The sequence below is a fragment of the Mugil cephalus genome, chromosome 12, assembly GCF_022458985.1.
Source record: "Mugil cephalus isolate CIBA_MC_2020 chromosome 12, CIBA_Mcephalus_1.1, whole genome shotgun sequence".
Lineage (NCBI taxonomy): Eukaryota > Metazoa > Chordata > Actinopteri > Mugiliformes > Mugilidae > Mugil > Mugil cephalus.
Window position 1 is genome coordinate 23,847,752 of NC_061781.1, and position 17,999 is coordinate 23,865,750.

At 42.0% G+C, this 17,999-nt stretch overlaps 1 protein-coding gene across 1 annotated transcript in view; it reads right to left on the reverse strand.

The window, feature by feature from the left end:
* Positions 1-17,999, reverse strand: part of man1a2 (mannosidase, alpha, class 1A, member 2) — a 130,820-nt gene that overhangs the window by 35,353 nt on the left and 77,468 nt on the right. The window contains exon 6 of the mRNA XM_047600742.1: positions 14,153-14,233. Coding sequence (XP_047456698.1) covers positions 14,153-14,233 — 81 coding nt within the window. The remainder of the gene's footprint in view (positions 1-14,152; positions 14,234-17,999) is intronic.

Sequence of the window (17,999 nt, forward strand, 5' to 3'; positions counted from 1 at the left end):
CGGCATGTATACGCCTTAATCGGAGTTTAACTAGACGTGTGCAGGCATGTACCACAACCGCTGGCGTATGAACCTGGAACAAAAACATCCAAAAAAAAAAAAAAAAAAAGCCGGTCGCAGAAGAAGAAGAAGGTAAACAGAGCTGGTAGAAGAACTACCTGAGGAATAGCGCCATCTATCTGCACCAGAAGTAGTGCACACATTATGTACGAAATTAAAAAGCTGAACTATTATCCATCTGGTTGTAGTTTAAATGCTGTTCTGCTGCATGAACAACTCTAGTTGTTTATTACATGATGTATTAGGTCAACCATGATAGGGGGATGTATTAACCAGATTAAAAGACATATATCGCCACCTAGTGTGGAGGAGGAGGACACGTTCCCATCAGTTATTTGATTTTCTCTGTTGCATGTAAACTGGGACAAGGACCACATTCAGAAAGTCAAATTAAGCTTGATTAAGTTGTTCATGAAAACACACTGAGTGACTCAACTCCCGTCACTTGGATAAGTGACGGAACATATTCAAGTAAATCCAGTAGCCTTTGTTTTAGCTGTGACTCCTTCTTTGGTTAAGAAAACCTGGACGGCTGAGAATCTTCAGACACGGTTCCTGGGCTTGTTTTTATCAAGGAGATAATATTTTTTGTAGAAAATAAAAGTATTTTTCAGGGGCAGCTGTGGCTCAGTAGGTAGAGCTGGTTGTCCATGACTGTGAAGGGTCAGTGGTTTGATCCTCGGTACATGGACCACATGTCAAAGTGTCTTTGATCTAGACACCGAACCCCGACTTGCTGGGGCAGATGGGTAAATGGGTAGATATGTAGGTTTGTCACGTGCGCTTTGAGGACCAAGGCAGAAATGTGCTATGTAAATACAAGTTCATTTACCAGAGTAACACATTAAACTACAGTTTTGTTATTAGACATAGACGTTATTGTATTGTTGGTAAAAAATACATCTACATATATCAATACTGACCTGAAATTTGTTTTAGAAAACTCATGATGCAAGAAATTAATTGTAGTAAGAGAAATATTTAAAAAAAAATCCCATTTGAGGAATTTCATGGTGCTTCAAAATCTCACGTTCTGGTTTTATCTACAAATTATTTCACAACAAATAATTAAACATCATAAAACATGAGTCACAGGCTAATATCAAAGCGGCTGGTGAGAGATTTAGCATTGAGTCGTCTCTGGAGCACGTTCTCACCTTCTTCACACTGAATGATGAAAGTTACTCAACCTTCGCGTCGACAGTGAAACGTACGACTGGTACAACGAAACAAAAGTGAAGCTTCATGTCCTGTCCCTGCCTCGACACATCTCAAAAACCCCTGCAGCAGCATAACCCGCAAGGCCTGTGTGTGCATTAGTTCTGTCGACAAAATATTTACTGTAGCAAGAAGACAGGATTAGGATATGGAGGGAAAATCCTTGGGGAGGACGAGCGCAGACAGACAGTTCATTGTCTGGTGTTTCCTAGCTTGTTTCTATCGTTCTCCCTCCAGGCCTGACAGCTTTAACGTTCATCCTTTTAAAATGCATTACAGCACACACTTCCAAATCGATCTCCGAAGGATGTGCGCTCCCACGGTGAACGCAGACACACATACACATGTTTAAAGATTCGAAAACTCACACGATTGGGAAAACAGGACGAGGTTAGACAGAGAACTTGATCCGGTACAAATACTGACATGGCTGCTGTAGCTTTAACCTATCAGGGAGACATTAGCAGGGTTTGAGTCCACTGTTTGCGTCGGTAAAAGCCACTGTGGTCGAGAAATGTCAATGATAAGTTTGAGCCATAACATTAAAACCACTGACAAGAGAAGTGAATAACATGGACCATTTTGGGAGAATTCACTGTTTCTGATGGGAAACTTTTGGACCTGGTTTTCATTCCTGAGGATGTTACTTAGACATGTAGCATCCACCTAGACCAGACCAGACACCCCCCACCCCATAGCAAAAACACTCCTTGATGGCAGCACACACAAAAACACTTTAGGAACAACAACAAAAACAAACAAACATGAAGAACAGGACAAGGTGTTGACTGGGCCTCCAAATTCACTAGATCCCAAACTGATCTGTGGGATGATCCACCATAGAGGCCCCTCCCCTCAAAGACCCATAGGACCCAAAGACCCCCCCACTAACACCCCAGGTCACCCTCAGGAGGAGAACAGTTTGGGAGGCAAGATATTAGGAAGGTGGTCATAATGTTATGCCTGATTGGTGCATTTTTCCATCAAAGAAGAAGAATAAATTCATCGTTCAAGGGATAAATCAATAATGTTTACTGATGCTTTTGGGGAATATTTATTAAAAATCTACTGAATATAATCTTATCTACACTAAAAGACTGAAAGATGGAAAATGCATCCTCATTTCTTTCTCTGTTTCGTCCTTTCCTCATCTTTGTCTTCTCTCTACTTGTCAGGATCAGTAGCATTCCTGAGGCTGCAGGGGTGTTTGTTTACAGGCAGCAGATTTAGAGCACAGCAGCATAAGGCTGCAGGTCCTAGATGGACACGGGCTGGATTTGTCGTCCTCGGGGTGGAAGAATGACATCAGCGCTGGCAGGGCGAGAGGTCTGGTTCTGCCCGGAGAACAGCTGCGCTAAATATTCGCGCAACGCGTCCCTGTAAGGCGCTTTCGATGAAAACCGTCTGCCAAATGGCGCGTCCGCGTTGCAGCCCAGGGACGAGGAGAGCTGTAATCCGCCACTCAAACACATCCTAAACTCTGCCAGCGATTCAGTTATTACACATGAGGATGCCGTCGGTGAGCAGAGAGCAGCTGAGAGGCTGAAATCTGAAGAGCAAACTCTGATGGACGTGAACGTGTCTGTTAGAAACACGACACGGGGCGTCGAAAAAATTCACATGTTGAAAATATAAAATCATTCACAGCTGTATTATTGCGTTAATTATACATTTACAGACAAAAATAAGAGTCATTAAAGGACCTGTGGGCTTGGACTTGACAAGTAAAGATGATGCAGGACAGTGTTGAATTTTTGCAACTATTTTTCTTTTTACTAGTAGTTAACTGAGATACTGCAACCAAGCAACTTGCATTGCAGATCAATAAAGTCTAAGTCCATGCGTTTTATGCTGCTACAGCAACAGCCCAGAAATATAACATATCACGGCAACACAGAGAGCTGTGATTGGTCCGTTTGGTTGTAGCGTGAAGCTTAATCGCTGCAATTTTTGAACTAATTGCTTTGGATCAATAAAGGTGGAGCACATGGAGGTTAAAGGTTAACTGAGGGGGTTTTGCAAGATTTCGCTGAAAGTGTCAGTAGCCATTGTTGAAAGTGGACTTAGATGGGAAAAAATTGACACAGCGCCCACTACTGTTTGTGAGGTGTTTCTACGGAGTGAGCCAGACTGACGAGCACACAATTATAAATGTCTCACACTATCGTAGGCTGTAATAAACCAACCTTCTTCCAGCACTCAAAGGGCATGAACGCAGATGCAAACACATTTTCCCGTGAATCTGGCTCCGTGATTCAACCCAGACGCTGAATGTCGAGGGTATTTTGTTTTCAAACAGAGAGGTGACGGTAAAAGGAACTGGCTCCGTCCATCAATATTTCATTGTTCCTACTCGTTTCCCTGAGAGACATTTGAGTTTGTTACCTAGGAAACCAGAGCCCGGAAACATCCACCGGAGACCAACTGTCATCTACAAAGAGATGGACAATAAGAGAAACCACCGCATACGTTACATGCGGACGGGGCCTTGTGCTAATATAATGCAGCTAAACATAACATTCATTTGTTGAGAAGAGACCACGTTCACTTTTGCAAACAGTAAACTCTCCTGGAATGCCCGTAACAAATGCACCATGGGAAAATGACTAAGTACTTTCCTAAATGACTTAATAAGATCAGCGATTTTCACACGGCAGTGGAGAGCGGACTGTACACAGGCAGACGCACACACAGCGCCTGGTGTAAGCGCTGGGCCACTGTTGACATGTAATGGAGCCTCCTAAAGGGATTAAGGGGTAGACTGTGAAATGTGCTGAATGCGCCTGCCTGGTAAGAAGGGCCCCAAGGGCCAGGAGGAGAGACAGGATTAAGTCACCCGCTGTGTATATGTGTGCATATGTCTGTGTGTGTGTGTTTGTGTGTGGTTACTGTGTGTTATTTCCATACTTCACCATCATCAGCTGATCCGTTTCCTCATTGTTTAGCATCCACTGGCTCGGCTTCAAAGGAACGAGGCACAAAGAGAAAACTCAAAGGCCACCACAGAATTAGCTCTATGATCGCTTCATTAGCTGCCACCACACTGTATCAAAGCAAAGTCAAATTTGGGCATTAACGTCTTGGGGAAAAGAATAATAATAATAATAAAAAAAACGTACGACTGATTAGTTGTCGAGGCGTCAGCGTGGCTCGTTCTGCCTCATGTGTTTACACCGGCTGTATTGTATTTAGTTACAGTTTCCCAGACAATCCTTTTCCGAATGTTTTTTTTATTTTTTTTATTCCTTATTGAGGACAGATGAAAATAGATCAAAGCTTTTTGTTTTCCTTGCAAGAAAACATTAGATTAAATTAAAAAGTGGGACAGACACAACTGTGAACAGAAGGAACTTTTCTCTTGGAGTTCTCTTCATATGAACTGTACACCTGCATCTTCTCACTATTATATTACATTTTAAAATGGATCAGGCATAACATTATGACCACCTTCCTAATATTGTGGAGGTCAGAGGGGAGGGGCCTCTGTTTGTGGATCATCCCACAGATACTTGACCAGTTTGGGATCTAGTGAATCTGAGACCAGGTCAACAACCTTGAGTTGTTCCTGGAGCGTTTTTGTGTGTGTTGCCATCAAGGAGTGTCATTGCTATGGGGTGGAGGGTGTCTGGTCTGGTCTAGGTGGGTGATACGTGTCTAAGTAACATCCACATGAATGAATATCAGGTCCAGAAGTTTCCCAGGAGAACACTAAATTGTCACAAGATGGCTGATGTAATTTACTTCTTCTCCTATCAATGGTTTTAATGTTGTGGCAGCTTGTGTATATTTTCCATCATATCTCACTCTACACCCTCCTCCTCTTTGCGTCTTTAACTTAATTCTCTTTGCCTCTATCCTCTTTCTTTCCCTGTATTCGCCGCATGCTCCATTTCCCCAACAAAGCCACTCATTTTCTGTCCTCTTTGCACTCTCCGTCTTCTCTATACTTGATCTCATTCAGACTAACCCGTTTGTCCTTCCTCTGCGAGTTTGCACTTTTTGCAATCATTTTTCTTTTTTTTTTCCCCAGGCTTTGTACGGGCACGGTAAGTGATTTGTTTGCAAAGAACGGGATGCATGAGGCCGTGATTAAATTAGAATTTCTCTCCTGTTTGTTACACCATCTTGGTTTTCCTCATTCTCTTTGGAGTGTGTGCGCCTGCCCGCTGGCACGGTGGCGGCAGCCAGTTACCGAGCATGTCATCACAGCAATATCTGCCAAAGGGTGGGAGGGGGGAGAGAAGGGGGAGGGGGGTAAGGATTCCCAGAGGAAGCAAGACAACTGCTGCTAGAAACAGCTGGGGCGGCTTCAATACATGCTGCTCTCTTATTGGCAGGGATGTGGGTACGCTAAGGTTTGCCTACTTAATTCAACAAAGACTTTGTCTCAAACTGAAAGACAGAAACTTCCCGGAGCCATGTTCCTTTGGAAAGTCTTGCATGAAAAGAAAGCGCTGTCGCAGAGGCAATCAACGAATGAGACATCCAATAATAACACGGTGAAGGTTAAATTCGTTTGGCTGGCCACAAAACTCTATATATTTAGAGGCAATGAGCTAAACAGGCTGCTCGTTCTGGCTAAAACAGCTCATTCAGTGTTTCTGTAATTTAACCGAGAAAAAGCAACGATGCATCAAAATAATCAATGATGCCGTTTGTTGCGTGGTAACTCATCGACGAGAGAACAAACTATGTTTGGAAAATGAAATGACCGACCGCAGCTGCATAAAAAACAACCTCAAAACAACCAGCAGCATTGTCAGTGTTTGGACCGTTACTGGGAGTTTAGTCTGATGGTTGGTTGGTCGACAGTCATCTGTTCAAGAACTAGAACAAGGACTCTCTAGGGAGGACGTTTATGGTTTGCAAATTGCAGGTTGTTTGTGCACAGATAGAGCTACGAAACACACGAAACATCACAGGTTTCCATCAACATTAGCCTCTAAGGGGGTGTAGCAAATCAAACAGCAGCATATACTTTCATTGCTAACTATAGGACATAACTGTAAACTCGTAGTTAAAGATCTGATGTTGAAACATGAGGTATGTGCACGGGAGGAACTTAACCTTTAATTGTGGCTCTCAGGGCCGGAGGATGACGACCAACCATCTCATTTATACTTAAGACTCTCCTAAGAAGCTGAAACAGATGCACAGATATGCAGATGACCTCTTTATCTATCTATTTCTATATATATATATATATATAGCTCTGTGTTCAGATCTAATGAATGAGTGATTCACGAGGTCTGATTTGGTTGTATTGTCAGATCCAGAAAGTGATGCCTTCAGCTCGTGTTTTGATGTCGTTCGGACGCATTTGTCGACTTTTCGTCTCAGCGTGTCCTCCTGCTTACAACCGTGTCTCATCTCGGCGATCAAAGCAGCGACGCCGATGCCGACAAATCTCCACTTTTTCCCTTCATCCCCCTCCCCCCCAACCCCCCACACCCACATGTGCTGGACTAGCGCTGCAGCTAGGCAGCCAGTCAGAGGGAGAAAGATGCCTCCCCCGAATTTTATTTGATGGGCTCAGTTGCTGACAACAGATGAGAAGGGAGTCAAAGGCTCCCCTGCGAGATCAAACGGGATCTGCTGTGGTCTGCAGTCTCTGGACCAGAGTTCAACTAAGCTCAGCATCACAGAGCAGACGGAGAGTGAGAGGATGTAAAGTCTGTGGCTCTGACGGAGATAAAGATGAAGGAGGACGAGTAGGAGGGATCACTGGGGAACAAATACAAGTTGTCCAAAGAGGTTATAACTGATGGCTCTTGGTTGTAGAAGCTGATTACTTTGATGTTTGCCTCGTGTTCGTGGTTATCTTTCCTCACAGCGATCAGGCAAAACATTATGACCTAATATTGCGTAGGTCTTCTTAGTGCCTCCAAAACAGCTGTGACTCATCAGAGAATGGACATGGGACTTCTGAGGGTGGGGGGTCTGGTCTAGGTGGGTGTTACATGTCTTAGTAACATCCACAAGAATGAATACCAGGTTCAAAAGTTCCCAGCAGAACACTGAATTATCACAAGACGGTTTAAATGTTATTTACTTCTCCTGTCGGTGGTCATAATGTTGTGGCTGACTGGTGTAGTTCTTGTTTGGTGGTGCCCTTTTTGCCTGTTTCGTTTGTCCTCCACACTCCCTTTCTTTTCTCCTGCATTTTACCTTGTTTCTGCCTCCATCTCGACATTTCTTCTGCTCCCCATCTTCTCTTTTCCCTTTGTGCTACATTTATTTATTTTTTTTGCAGCCCACTAACTCTTAATCTTCTTCTCCTCCACTTTCCCTCTTTGGCCCCTGAAGTTCTTCCTCTAGCATCACGTTCCAGTCGTCTAATTTCCTCTCTTGCTCTTTGTGTTTTTTTTTCTTTCTTTTCTGCTCCTCGCCATCATTATCTCTGCCCTCGTGTCCCTCCACCACCCTCAGCTTCATGTGATGTTCCTCCACCACCGTCATTCCCCACCCGTTCATCCATGGGGAGGCTGTGCTGTAGTGTTTATGCTTGCAGAGTCTGCAGCTTCTCTGTTCAGACAGCCTCATCTCATTATCCTACTTTACAGGGTTTTCGCCTCGTCCTCTCTTCTATGGGCAATCTCTTCCTCGCTCAGCTCATCCATGTCATTGGACTCTATTCACTCCATTATGACATGAAAAAATATTATTTTTTTTGGGTCCAATCCCAGGTGGACAATACTCCTACTAAGCTGTTTTATCTCACTAATAAAAACGGTTACTACAGTTTTTAAAGACATGTTTTCCCACTTTCATTCGTCCATGCAAACATTTGTTGATATCCAAGTCTTCCACAGTCTTGAAAGTTTTTCTATTTCCTTCCAGAAATGTGGGTTTTCGTTTTAGGAATGAGTTTCGAAGAATGTTCCTTAAATCGAGTTGTTGCATGGCACAGTTTAATTTCTGAATATTGTAATTTGTGCTATTAGCATTTGAATGTACTGTAGATCTTGAAGGTCTTTATTTTTTTATTTCAGAACATCTGTGTCCGCCTAAAACTCACAAGACTACAGTCTGTTAATGACTCTCTACCAGAAGTAGACTTATTTGTTCGGATTAAGTTGGCTAGCACCTTCGTTGCACTGTTAATGGTTCTCTAACAACCTGCATAATGATCTCACACTCTCCAGACTCGCAGGTGTGAGATGCTAAGACAAATGGGTTGTAAGTTGCTGATAAATGGTGTCTCAATCCTCCTCCCTGATTCAGAGGGAGGTTTTCCAATTTTACACAGATGGCTTTCTTTCCTCCGCTTTCAAACCATCTATCTTCTGTGGCTAAAATGTGAACGTTGTTGTTGTCCTAAAAACAGAGTCAAATTGCTTCACATTAGTCTTGTTTTTGGCCGCGTTCGTCCACCTTGGACAATCTGACTGCAAGTGTCTGCAGCTGTAAGTATCTAAGTTCTAGGACTGGGTGGTGTACAGGTATTTTTTCGTGTTATGATGTGAATTTTTAATATACAGGCTTTTCAATGTACTGCTTCTAAACACACATGGTGCGACGGCGTCACTGTGAGGCTGGTGGAGATGGAAAGGTCCATCAGAAAAATGAAGGAAGGGGCAGAACGAAAGATAAAAGAAGGTACCGAGACACAGCCCCCAGCAGCATCTATAACTAAATTATTATACATAAACTTAACTTATATATATTCGTACTAATGATTCTGAAATAAAACAAAAGCCAAACAGTCACGCAATATTTTAATTTTAATAATTTCAATAAATCCTCTCGACCCCTTCTTCTTAAAAACGGTTTGTTGTTCCTCATGTGAATTAAGTGCCCGCAAACAAACCAACTCCAGCAGGAGAGAGTTTATTACACCGGGATGTTTTTTAATGTTTTTATTTAAATCCCCATTTCTTCATTTCATCTTGACAATATTTTTTTTGTTTTTTTGTTTTGTTATCTCTGAGCTGTAAATGTCTCCAGATTTCCACATCATCAGTCAGTTCTAACACAGGGTCATGAAATATATATAACTACACTACTTACTCATCATCACAGTAAAATAGTCTATCCTTAGCCAATCTACTGAATTAATTCCTCTCTTAAAAAAGTAGAAAATTGTGATTGTGATTGCATGTAAAAAAAACAAAAACCTAGTGCTTGACCATAGCGCCCGGCCCTACTAGGTTCTCACCATGCTTTTCCAAATCCATCACCAGCTCTTCAGATCCCACATTAGTTTCGCACTTTTACATGTTATTAAACTCTGACATCATTTGGATGTGTAATCTCTACTGATGCTTCAGAACCAAGAACAATGCTGTTTTTTTGTGCACATGTTAAGTTATAATGTGTTGACATTTAGAGCCGAGCACAAAACTGGGATTATAACTGAACCTGAACCTGGAGAAAAGTGTATATTGACTAAACACAGGTCCTCATACATCAAGACCATCACATCAATAAATAACCACTATTATTAAACATGTCCATCTGTTAATTCTGTAGCTATTTAATTGTCTGTTTTTCTTTCTGAATATATGAGGTGAAACTCTACTGGTACGAGAGCAGACTGCTGAGTAGGAGGTTTTTAGTCATGTGACTCAGGAGGTCAAATACGACTCCACCATCTCCACATGTCGTCACAGATCAGATCGATCAAACACGTCCTCCCTTTGTGGATGTTAATACAAGGTCTGAACCTTCTACTGCACCATGACCTTAGATCCCCGCCTCCATCCATTCCTGGAACAGATTGCCAAGACTCTCCGTTTGTCTTTCAACCTTGAGCTAGCAACTAAACGTCTTTCTCTCTAAAGCACAAATGACTTCATAATCTGAGCCTTTGCATATCAAATGTATGTATCTCAGGACGCCTGCGTACAGTTCCCATTAATAACGCTGTGTTTTAAATGATGAGTGTTCTGGTAAGAAGCTACTGTAATTTCTCACTGTTATCGGACATTAATGAAGCCTGTAGGAGGCGACGGGAGATAACTGCTGGATAAATATACTACACAATTCATAGGGCGACACCTAAAGGACACTTTGCTACGTGTTTGTTCGAGCTTTACCGGCACATTTCTTCTAAAAAAAACTAAATAAAAAAACAGACATTGTCTCAGTAGCCTGACATGAAGATGCTGCGACGCTTCTGTTCTTAGAAGAAAAGAAAGTAAAAAAAAAAAGTGTGCTAATGAGGAGCAGGTAACGGAACAAAAACCACCACCACGCTTTACTCCAGCACAGCTGAAAAAGTGAGTACAAAGCATCACGTTTGATTAAAAGATTGTGTTTTCCTTTTCTCTCGTTGTTATTTAGTTTCTTCCTCGCCAGTGGAAGTATGAATAATGAGTTTGCAGATTCATCAGTCACAGAGCAGGAGTAAGATATCATCGAGACGTCCTCCACTTCCCGCTGCTTTGAAAGTTAATCGAGGGATAAGTATACCGGCAAAGACACACACAAAAAAATTAGCAATTACTTCAGAAATAGTCCTGGAAAACACAGAAAAAGACACTTTCTCCTCTTTGTCTTGACCTTAAATATTACATTTAAATCCATAAAGACTTGGAATTCTGGGCAACACTTGAAAAGTTAATGGAAATAAAAAATAATTTCCCACATTTAACTGTTTTCTACGAGTCATTTAATCCGTCACGTCTTTACGTTCTCTCTTTCATCGCCAACCAAACTTCCCACAGAAGCTCCTATTTATTAAAGAAACCACACACTAAAACGTCCCGTTTGCTTGAAACTGTAGATTAAAACATGAAGAACCAGGAAGGGGAGAAAGAGGAGGAACCAGAGGAGATGAGGATGAAGAGCAAACTGTGAGTCCTTCAGGAAACGTGGAAAAGGGCGAAAGAAAGAAGAAGGAAGTGAAAGGAAACAGGAGGAAAAAACAGGTAAAAGCACTTAATGTTTGAGGAGATGAGGAAAGTAGGCTGTTATAAAGGAAAGGGATGTTGGGGGAAAAAAGGGGGGAAGTTGGATAATAAAGATGACAGAGAACTAGGACGAAGACAAATGTTAAAATAACAAGAGAATAAACTGAACCCATGTTCAGTTTATTCTCTGAATATACAAACTTTATGAAGGAGGCTGCAAATCACGAGGTCTTAACATGAATGAGAAAAAGTCAATCAAATCAGAAAAGAAGCAGAAACACAGAGACTAGGAGGAAAAATGAAGACTTGGCTGTAGACAGACGGAGACGAGAGACGAACAGAAGACACAGAGAGAGGAGGAGAAGGAGGTGAGGACATTAGAGGAAGTGGCAGAAACAGAATAAAGGGTGTGAAACAGAGGAGGAGTAAACACGATCCATCACTGCTGCTCTGCTTCCTCCTGAATGCTGATCTCCTGCTCATCTTCGCCAGAACATATTTCTCCCTCCTCATTTCTGCTTCCAGTTTGACTGGACCCGTCGCGTTTTACGCTCAGGGACTCGACGCGCGCAGTAAATCACCAGAACGTCTGACGAGCCCGTCCTTGGACATAAAGTCAACTTTGTCTGAAGACAGAACAGAACCGTTACCGCCATAAATAACTCGTTCTGGCTCGTGAGCCCGACCAGAGGATTCCGACTCGACAATCACCTCGGTGCATTTGCTGACACAAAATGAAAATTTCAGGAGGTGCCAGATGAAAAAGAAATGGATGAAACTTTAAATGCGATAGGAAACTTCTGCAACACAACAAATTTAGTTTGGAAATGTCTGCAACCGGTAAAAACTGAACATTTAAAAAAGATTTAAGATACAATATATATGTGTGTATATTGATAGTTTTATTGTGTATCTTAATTTCTTTTCTATAGACTGTCATGCTTCTTAATGTATGTTTTCTGTTTGGATGTCGTAAAAAAAATTAAAATTTAATAAAGTTTGTGTCATAAAAGCGGAGGACTTTGCTAGATGCACAGTTTAATATACGTAGTTACAGCTATTAGAGGCTCCGTGAGCTGTGCTAAGTTATCCTGGGAGTTCTCCAGCAGCTCCACTGACGTTTAATTATCCAGCAGTTTGGACTCTGGCTTGTACAAGAAGTAACACTAATTTACTGCATTAGACGTTTTATTCACTCTCTCGTGTATTTTCTCTTTTGTTTTGCCTCTAACATAAAGGCGTCAAACACGCGGCTTCAGGATCCAGCCTGGATCACAAAGGGCAAAACATTACATTTATTTTCCAATAAAAGTCGCTGCTATTCAAAGGTTTCGTAAGAGTTTTTGAATATAAAACAACACTGAGATGTAAAACTGTACAGGAATGACAGAGGTGGTTCGTTACATCATTTGTAACAGTGCAGCTCTTTGAATGTAAACACTTTCATAATGTTCTTCTTTCCACTAAAAGTTGTTTATAGGTTCATCTTCTTGAGATCAAACTGTGTCGTGAGCCCCCGAGTTTAACAGCTTCGCTCTAAAGCAGCTGCTTTAAAATATTATAAACATTGTAAATTCATGTACGTACGAGCCGCCACACTTTAACGTTGACTTCTCAGATTTATAGTTTCTGTTTTCATTTATACCTATATTCTAGTACTTTTTTCTCCACCCCCAGAGACGTCCGCTCCACTACAGACCGACACCAGTAAACTTTGTGAACATCTCGTCTCTAACCTCTACGTTCTTCACCCACGCTGCTTCATATTCATGCCCCCCCCCACCCAAAGGGACTCCCAGCGCACTGACAGCCATCTCTTCTTCTTCTTCTTCTTCTGCTGCCGCTCACTGAGACAGACACTAGGGAGGGTTAAGTGCCTTGCTCAAGGACACGTCCAGTGAAGAATGAGTCTCACAGTTTGGGTCATTCATCACCTTCATTCTCCACTCCCATCTCTTTATCTGAGGCGATCACCTCCAAACACCCTCCACCCATCCACAGACGTCTCCACCCTCTCCTCTCCTCTCCTCTCCTCTCCTCTCCTCTCCTCTCCTCTCCTCTCCTCTCCTCTCCTCTCCTCTCCTCCCTCCATCACTGTCTCCTCTCAGATGCCCTCCCGTGCTCCAGCTTCTCTTTTCCCCACCGCTTCCATTATCAGTGGGCTCAAATGAATGACGGGGATTGATTTGGGTGGAGGAGGAGGAGGAGGAGGAGGTGGAGGAGGAGGAGGAGGAGGTGGAGGAGTGGTGTTAAGTTTTAGTTGGGTCGATATATGATTGAGGGACTTTAAAGTCCGTGGGATATATCTTGTATACATTTGTATTAAAAGTAAAACTAAAGCTTTTCATGTTCATTACGATCACGTCTAATTATTTATTATGGAAACAAACACTTATTAACAAAAAGTAACCACATACTATAAAAGTTTTAGGGTTAGGGCCTATATGTAGGGTTACCACATGTGCTTTTAACCAGTTTTTACCATTTTTAAATAAAGGCTTTTTTTTTTAATACTTTTTCCACCACGGTGCCTTTACAATCTTTTCTTTTTATTTTTTGATCTCTCACTTCACCCAAAAAAAGCACCGGAGGAAAGAGCTACTTCACTCTGCTTCTCCTAGCTCCATACAACCAATTCACCACGGCTACATCTGTGAGTAAACAACAAGGTCGTGCGTCAGCCGTGTTCAATTAATCTGAAGGAATTTGTTAAGTGGCAACAGAGAGATCTGCTGTCCACAAAAACAAAAATAAATAAAGAAATAAAAGAGAGTAGAGGCTGAGCTGAACGTTTTTTAAAGCAGTGGAGAGAAAAAGGACAGAAAAGGAGAGATGGATGGTCGGATTTAACTTTGGGCAGCTCTATAACCGAGAAACCAAACCTGCCCTCTGGCTTTAATGTGACCAGAGGACGGACGGACGGATGGGAGGAGGAAGTGAACGGGAAAGGAAAAGTATTATCTGCATCATTCTTCCATCTCCATCCCTTCATTCGTGCACAGACACAGACGAGTACTCACTTCCTGTCCGGAGAGGTAGTATGCAGCCAGCAGTCCTCCGATGAACCGAATGTTGACCTCAAACACAGACACCTCGGCATTCTGGGAAGAAAAGCACAAAACAGCTGATCAGATAAACTTATTTATTTAAGCTTTGGTGCAGTTTATATTTCTTCATCTTTTATGGATCGTCTTGGTTCGTTTCACCATAAAAAGAAAAAATACCTGTAAAGAAGGCGACGTCATGTTACTAAAAAGTAAAGGCATCAAGTTAACTAATAACATCCAGCGAAATCAACATACTGCACCTTTTTTCGTTTGGTAGACATTTTATCAAAGTACAGGTTGGAGCTTTGTCTAACATCAAGAAAACCATCAAGCAACCTCACGACAATAAATCAAAATACTTTCAAGTTAAAGAAGATCCATTTATCTTAAGAAACTTCATAGTAAAAGTCTTTGGCGACGGCCCAAAGCTGGTATAAAACAAAACCTTCAGACGCGGCTTTTTAATCACCGTATTAACGCTGACGCACACTTTCATCAGGAGACGCTGTAAAAAGCTTTGAAACCGGACGGTTATTTACTGTCCTTAACAAACCCCGGAGCCGGCCGGTGGAATGAGAACAGACAACCTCTCCCAGAGAATTAATATTTGAGGTAGACTTCCTTCAAAGCTCCCGGTAATTAATGAACACACCGCAAAGACAACACAAGCCGACTACGTGTGGATCAGCGGAGTTTAAATGTGTTTTCTCTCACTAATTAAGACCAGAGTCGTCAGCCCGGCTTTTGTTTTCTAGCTGCTGTTCACCTCCATTGTCCCGGTCTGCGAAGCACAGCTTAATTGAGGATAAATGTCGACAACGTTTCTATTATTTATTTATTTTTTCTTTCCTTCTATTTCATGTACCACAGTAAAATAATCACCATGTTACCAGTGCGGTGGCTTCCCCTCAGAGAGAGACCACAGCGGCTTGGCTTCACAAAATAAAGCTGTGAAATGAGCTGATTTCTTTGTGGTTGACAAATATCCTTGATGACAACCGGGATACAGAGAGATTAGACTCAAACGCTGGGAGATACCGAGCGGCAAACTCCTTCCAGTTGAGACCGGACGCAGCAGAGACCGTCATGTTAACGTGTCCGGGTTTACAGCAGAGATCACTGCAGCCTATTAGGAGCCTTTCACTCAAATGTTGTTCTGTTTGAGCTCCCCCTACTCGACTAAACTTGACCTGTTTGACCATTTCTGTTGAAGCCTGGATTAACATGTCAATGAAAACACACTAAGATTTAAAACTGCCCTTCAGGAAAACTCAGGGAAACATAACAACCACTTGAAGAAAAGCTTGGTTCAGCACATTAAAGCAGGTGGTTGAGGTCAGGACTCAGAAGTCCGCCTACACCTGAAGGACAACGGATGTTTTTTTTGTGGAAGAGTGAAGGAAATGAAGAAGAAGTGGAGGTGGATGGAGACATCTCTCATCATCAACAACCTACAACTGAGTCTTATGGGAACCTAAACAACTGTTGGGCGCTGCTTCTGATTATCCTGAGTCAGTTTCAATTTACAAGATTTTTGAAGATTCACTGTCAATTAATGAAGCTTCAATCAGATTCAGTAGAGTTTTACATACATGCAGTGAAATGCAGATGAAGCAAACCTATTAGATGCTTAGGATCCAAGAAACAAGCTACAAAAAAAAAACAAAAAACAGAAATACTTTGGTAAACTTTACAAATGTGCAGCTGAAACCTGAGAGAACATAATAATAAGCAGGGACTGAATGAGCGTAATGAATATTCCACTTAAGTGAACAGATCAGATAATTTGAACCCACCAGCATCACAGGCTCTGAGCGGATTAATCAGGAATGTAGTCATCCATGGTTTGTAGTTTGAGTGCATATTGTTTTTTTTTTTTTTTTTTTATCTGTGGAGACATTATCCATCCAGAAGCTGATGTAGCCGACTACAGAGGTGGTGGAGCTCCACAACATTTCACCTCTATTGGCACATCGTACACAGGACTTTGTTTTCTCAGTACTTTTTAGGTCCAATCAGCGTTCAGACCTGATGGTGCTTCTGTCAAATTCTGGATCTTCCTTGGACTGATCTTGTTGCATGGTCTCGCTAAGTTTGTTCTGCAAAACCAGTCTCGTGTAAAAGTAGTTAGATTTCTAACGAGAGGGCGAAGGAAATGGCATCTACTTAAAAAATGTATTTCATATCTTTGGTAGAGCCTTGTTACAAAGTTACTGACAGTTTATAGTAAAAGCTCTGTGTTGGTAAAAATGTGAAAATGGAGGCCGACTCTAAAATTCTCCAATATTTCAACTCAAAGCTTAAATGAACATTGACCAGACAGACAAAACTCAGGTTCGTTCATTTTCTGTAACAGCTTGTGCTCTTGGGGGTCGGGGTCTCTGGTCGATTTCAGGGCTAACGAACTCAAACCCACGACCAGTTTAGAATCACCAGTCAACCTAACGATCACATCTCTGGACGGTGGGAACATGCAAATGCCACAGTGGATTAGAACCTAGAACCTTCTAGCTGTGAGGAATCAGAGTCTAGAACAGGAACGATTTGAATCGTTTGTTTTTAAAGCCTCTACTCATCCAGAGAGCTCAATCTAAATGAACTCACCTCACATTAAAAGCATTCCCGAGGTCAGAGATAAAACACTGTGTGGTTTTAACATGTCTGAACTAAAGCTGACCAGTTCTTTATTCTGTCACTTGATGAGGAAGCTTTTAGTCAGAGTTAGACTCTATCTAGCAAATCTCTACCCGTCCCCACGGGGCCTTGAGCTCCAGCTTCCTCCATCTCATTACTTGTTGCCTTTTTTCGTCGATGCAAAGTCATGAATCGTCAGATATATTGTGGTTTCTGCTGCTCCTGTAAAGCCTCGAGGAGCAGATATATGCAGGGAACGGGTAAGTTGTTGTGTCTAGTCATAGACGAGAGGTTACGATCTTATGATCTGCAAAGTGTGTTGAGCTGGCCGGGGTTAAAAGAGACCATCTACATTTGCCTGTGAACAAACCCACTCTGTTCCCTCTGGTCCTGCACACGAGAATCACCAAAAAAAAAAACAATAAAAATAAAAATAAGTGTAGCAGGATCTACAGCCGACCTCGAGTCCAAATGGTTTTTCACAGTCAGAAGACGTGATAATGCACAAGCGTCTCTCTACAGCTGGGTCCTGCCTCCGCTCCCATGTGTGTCGTTGTGCTGTAAGTGTTGAATGGCGACTGGAAGAGGAAGGAGGCGTAGAACAGTTCTCACGTCCCCTCCGCCTCCTACATTACTTTCTCCTTGAGCAGATCCCACTTTCTCCCAAGAGTGTTGAGTTTTTTTTTTTTTTTTTATCTTCATTTAGATTTAACTGCCTCTTGCAAAAGAGATCTTGGATCTCAAAGACAAACCTGGTTATAATAATAATAATAATAATAATAATAATAATAATTATAATAATCTCTAGTTTGTGTGCGTTATGCATAGATTGTGCAGAATAATAAGCACAGATACAGCACATAGATAAAAAAGTAAATTTTCTCAATAAGAAAACTTTCATATTAATGGTTTATTACAATATTGACAAAATCTTTTAAGTTTTAAATATACACTCGACCACCAGTGGGCGGTCTCTTGTCTCTTGTGGATTTGGAGGCCAGGTCACAACATCATGTTTTTTTGAGTTGTTCCAAAGCGTTTTTCTCTCGATCAGGACACATGCAGATGAACAGGGCTTCATGCCGGTCGTGACGTGGAAGCAGCACTAACAGGATCTGCTGCTGGTCAGTGACGAAGGGTGGGAGACACTCGTAAAACCTGAAGGCCAGCTCCGTTCGTCCTCCTC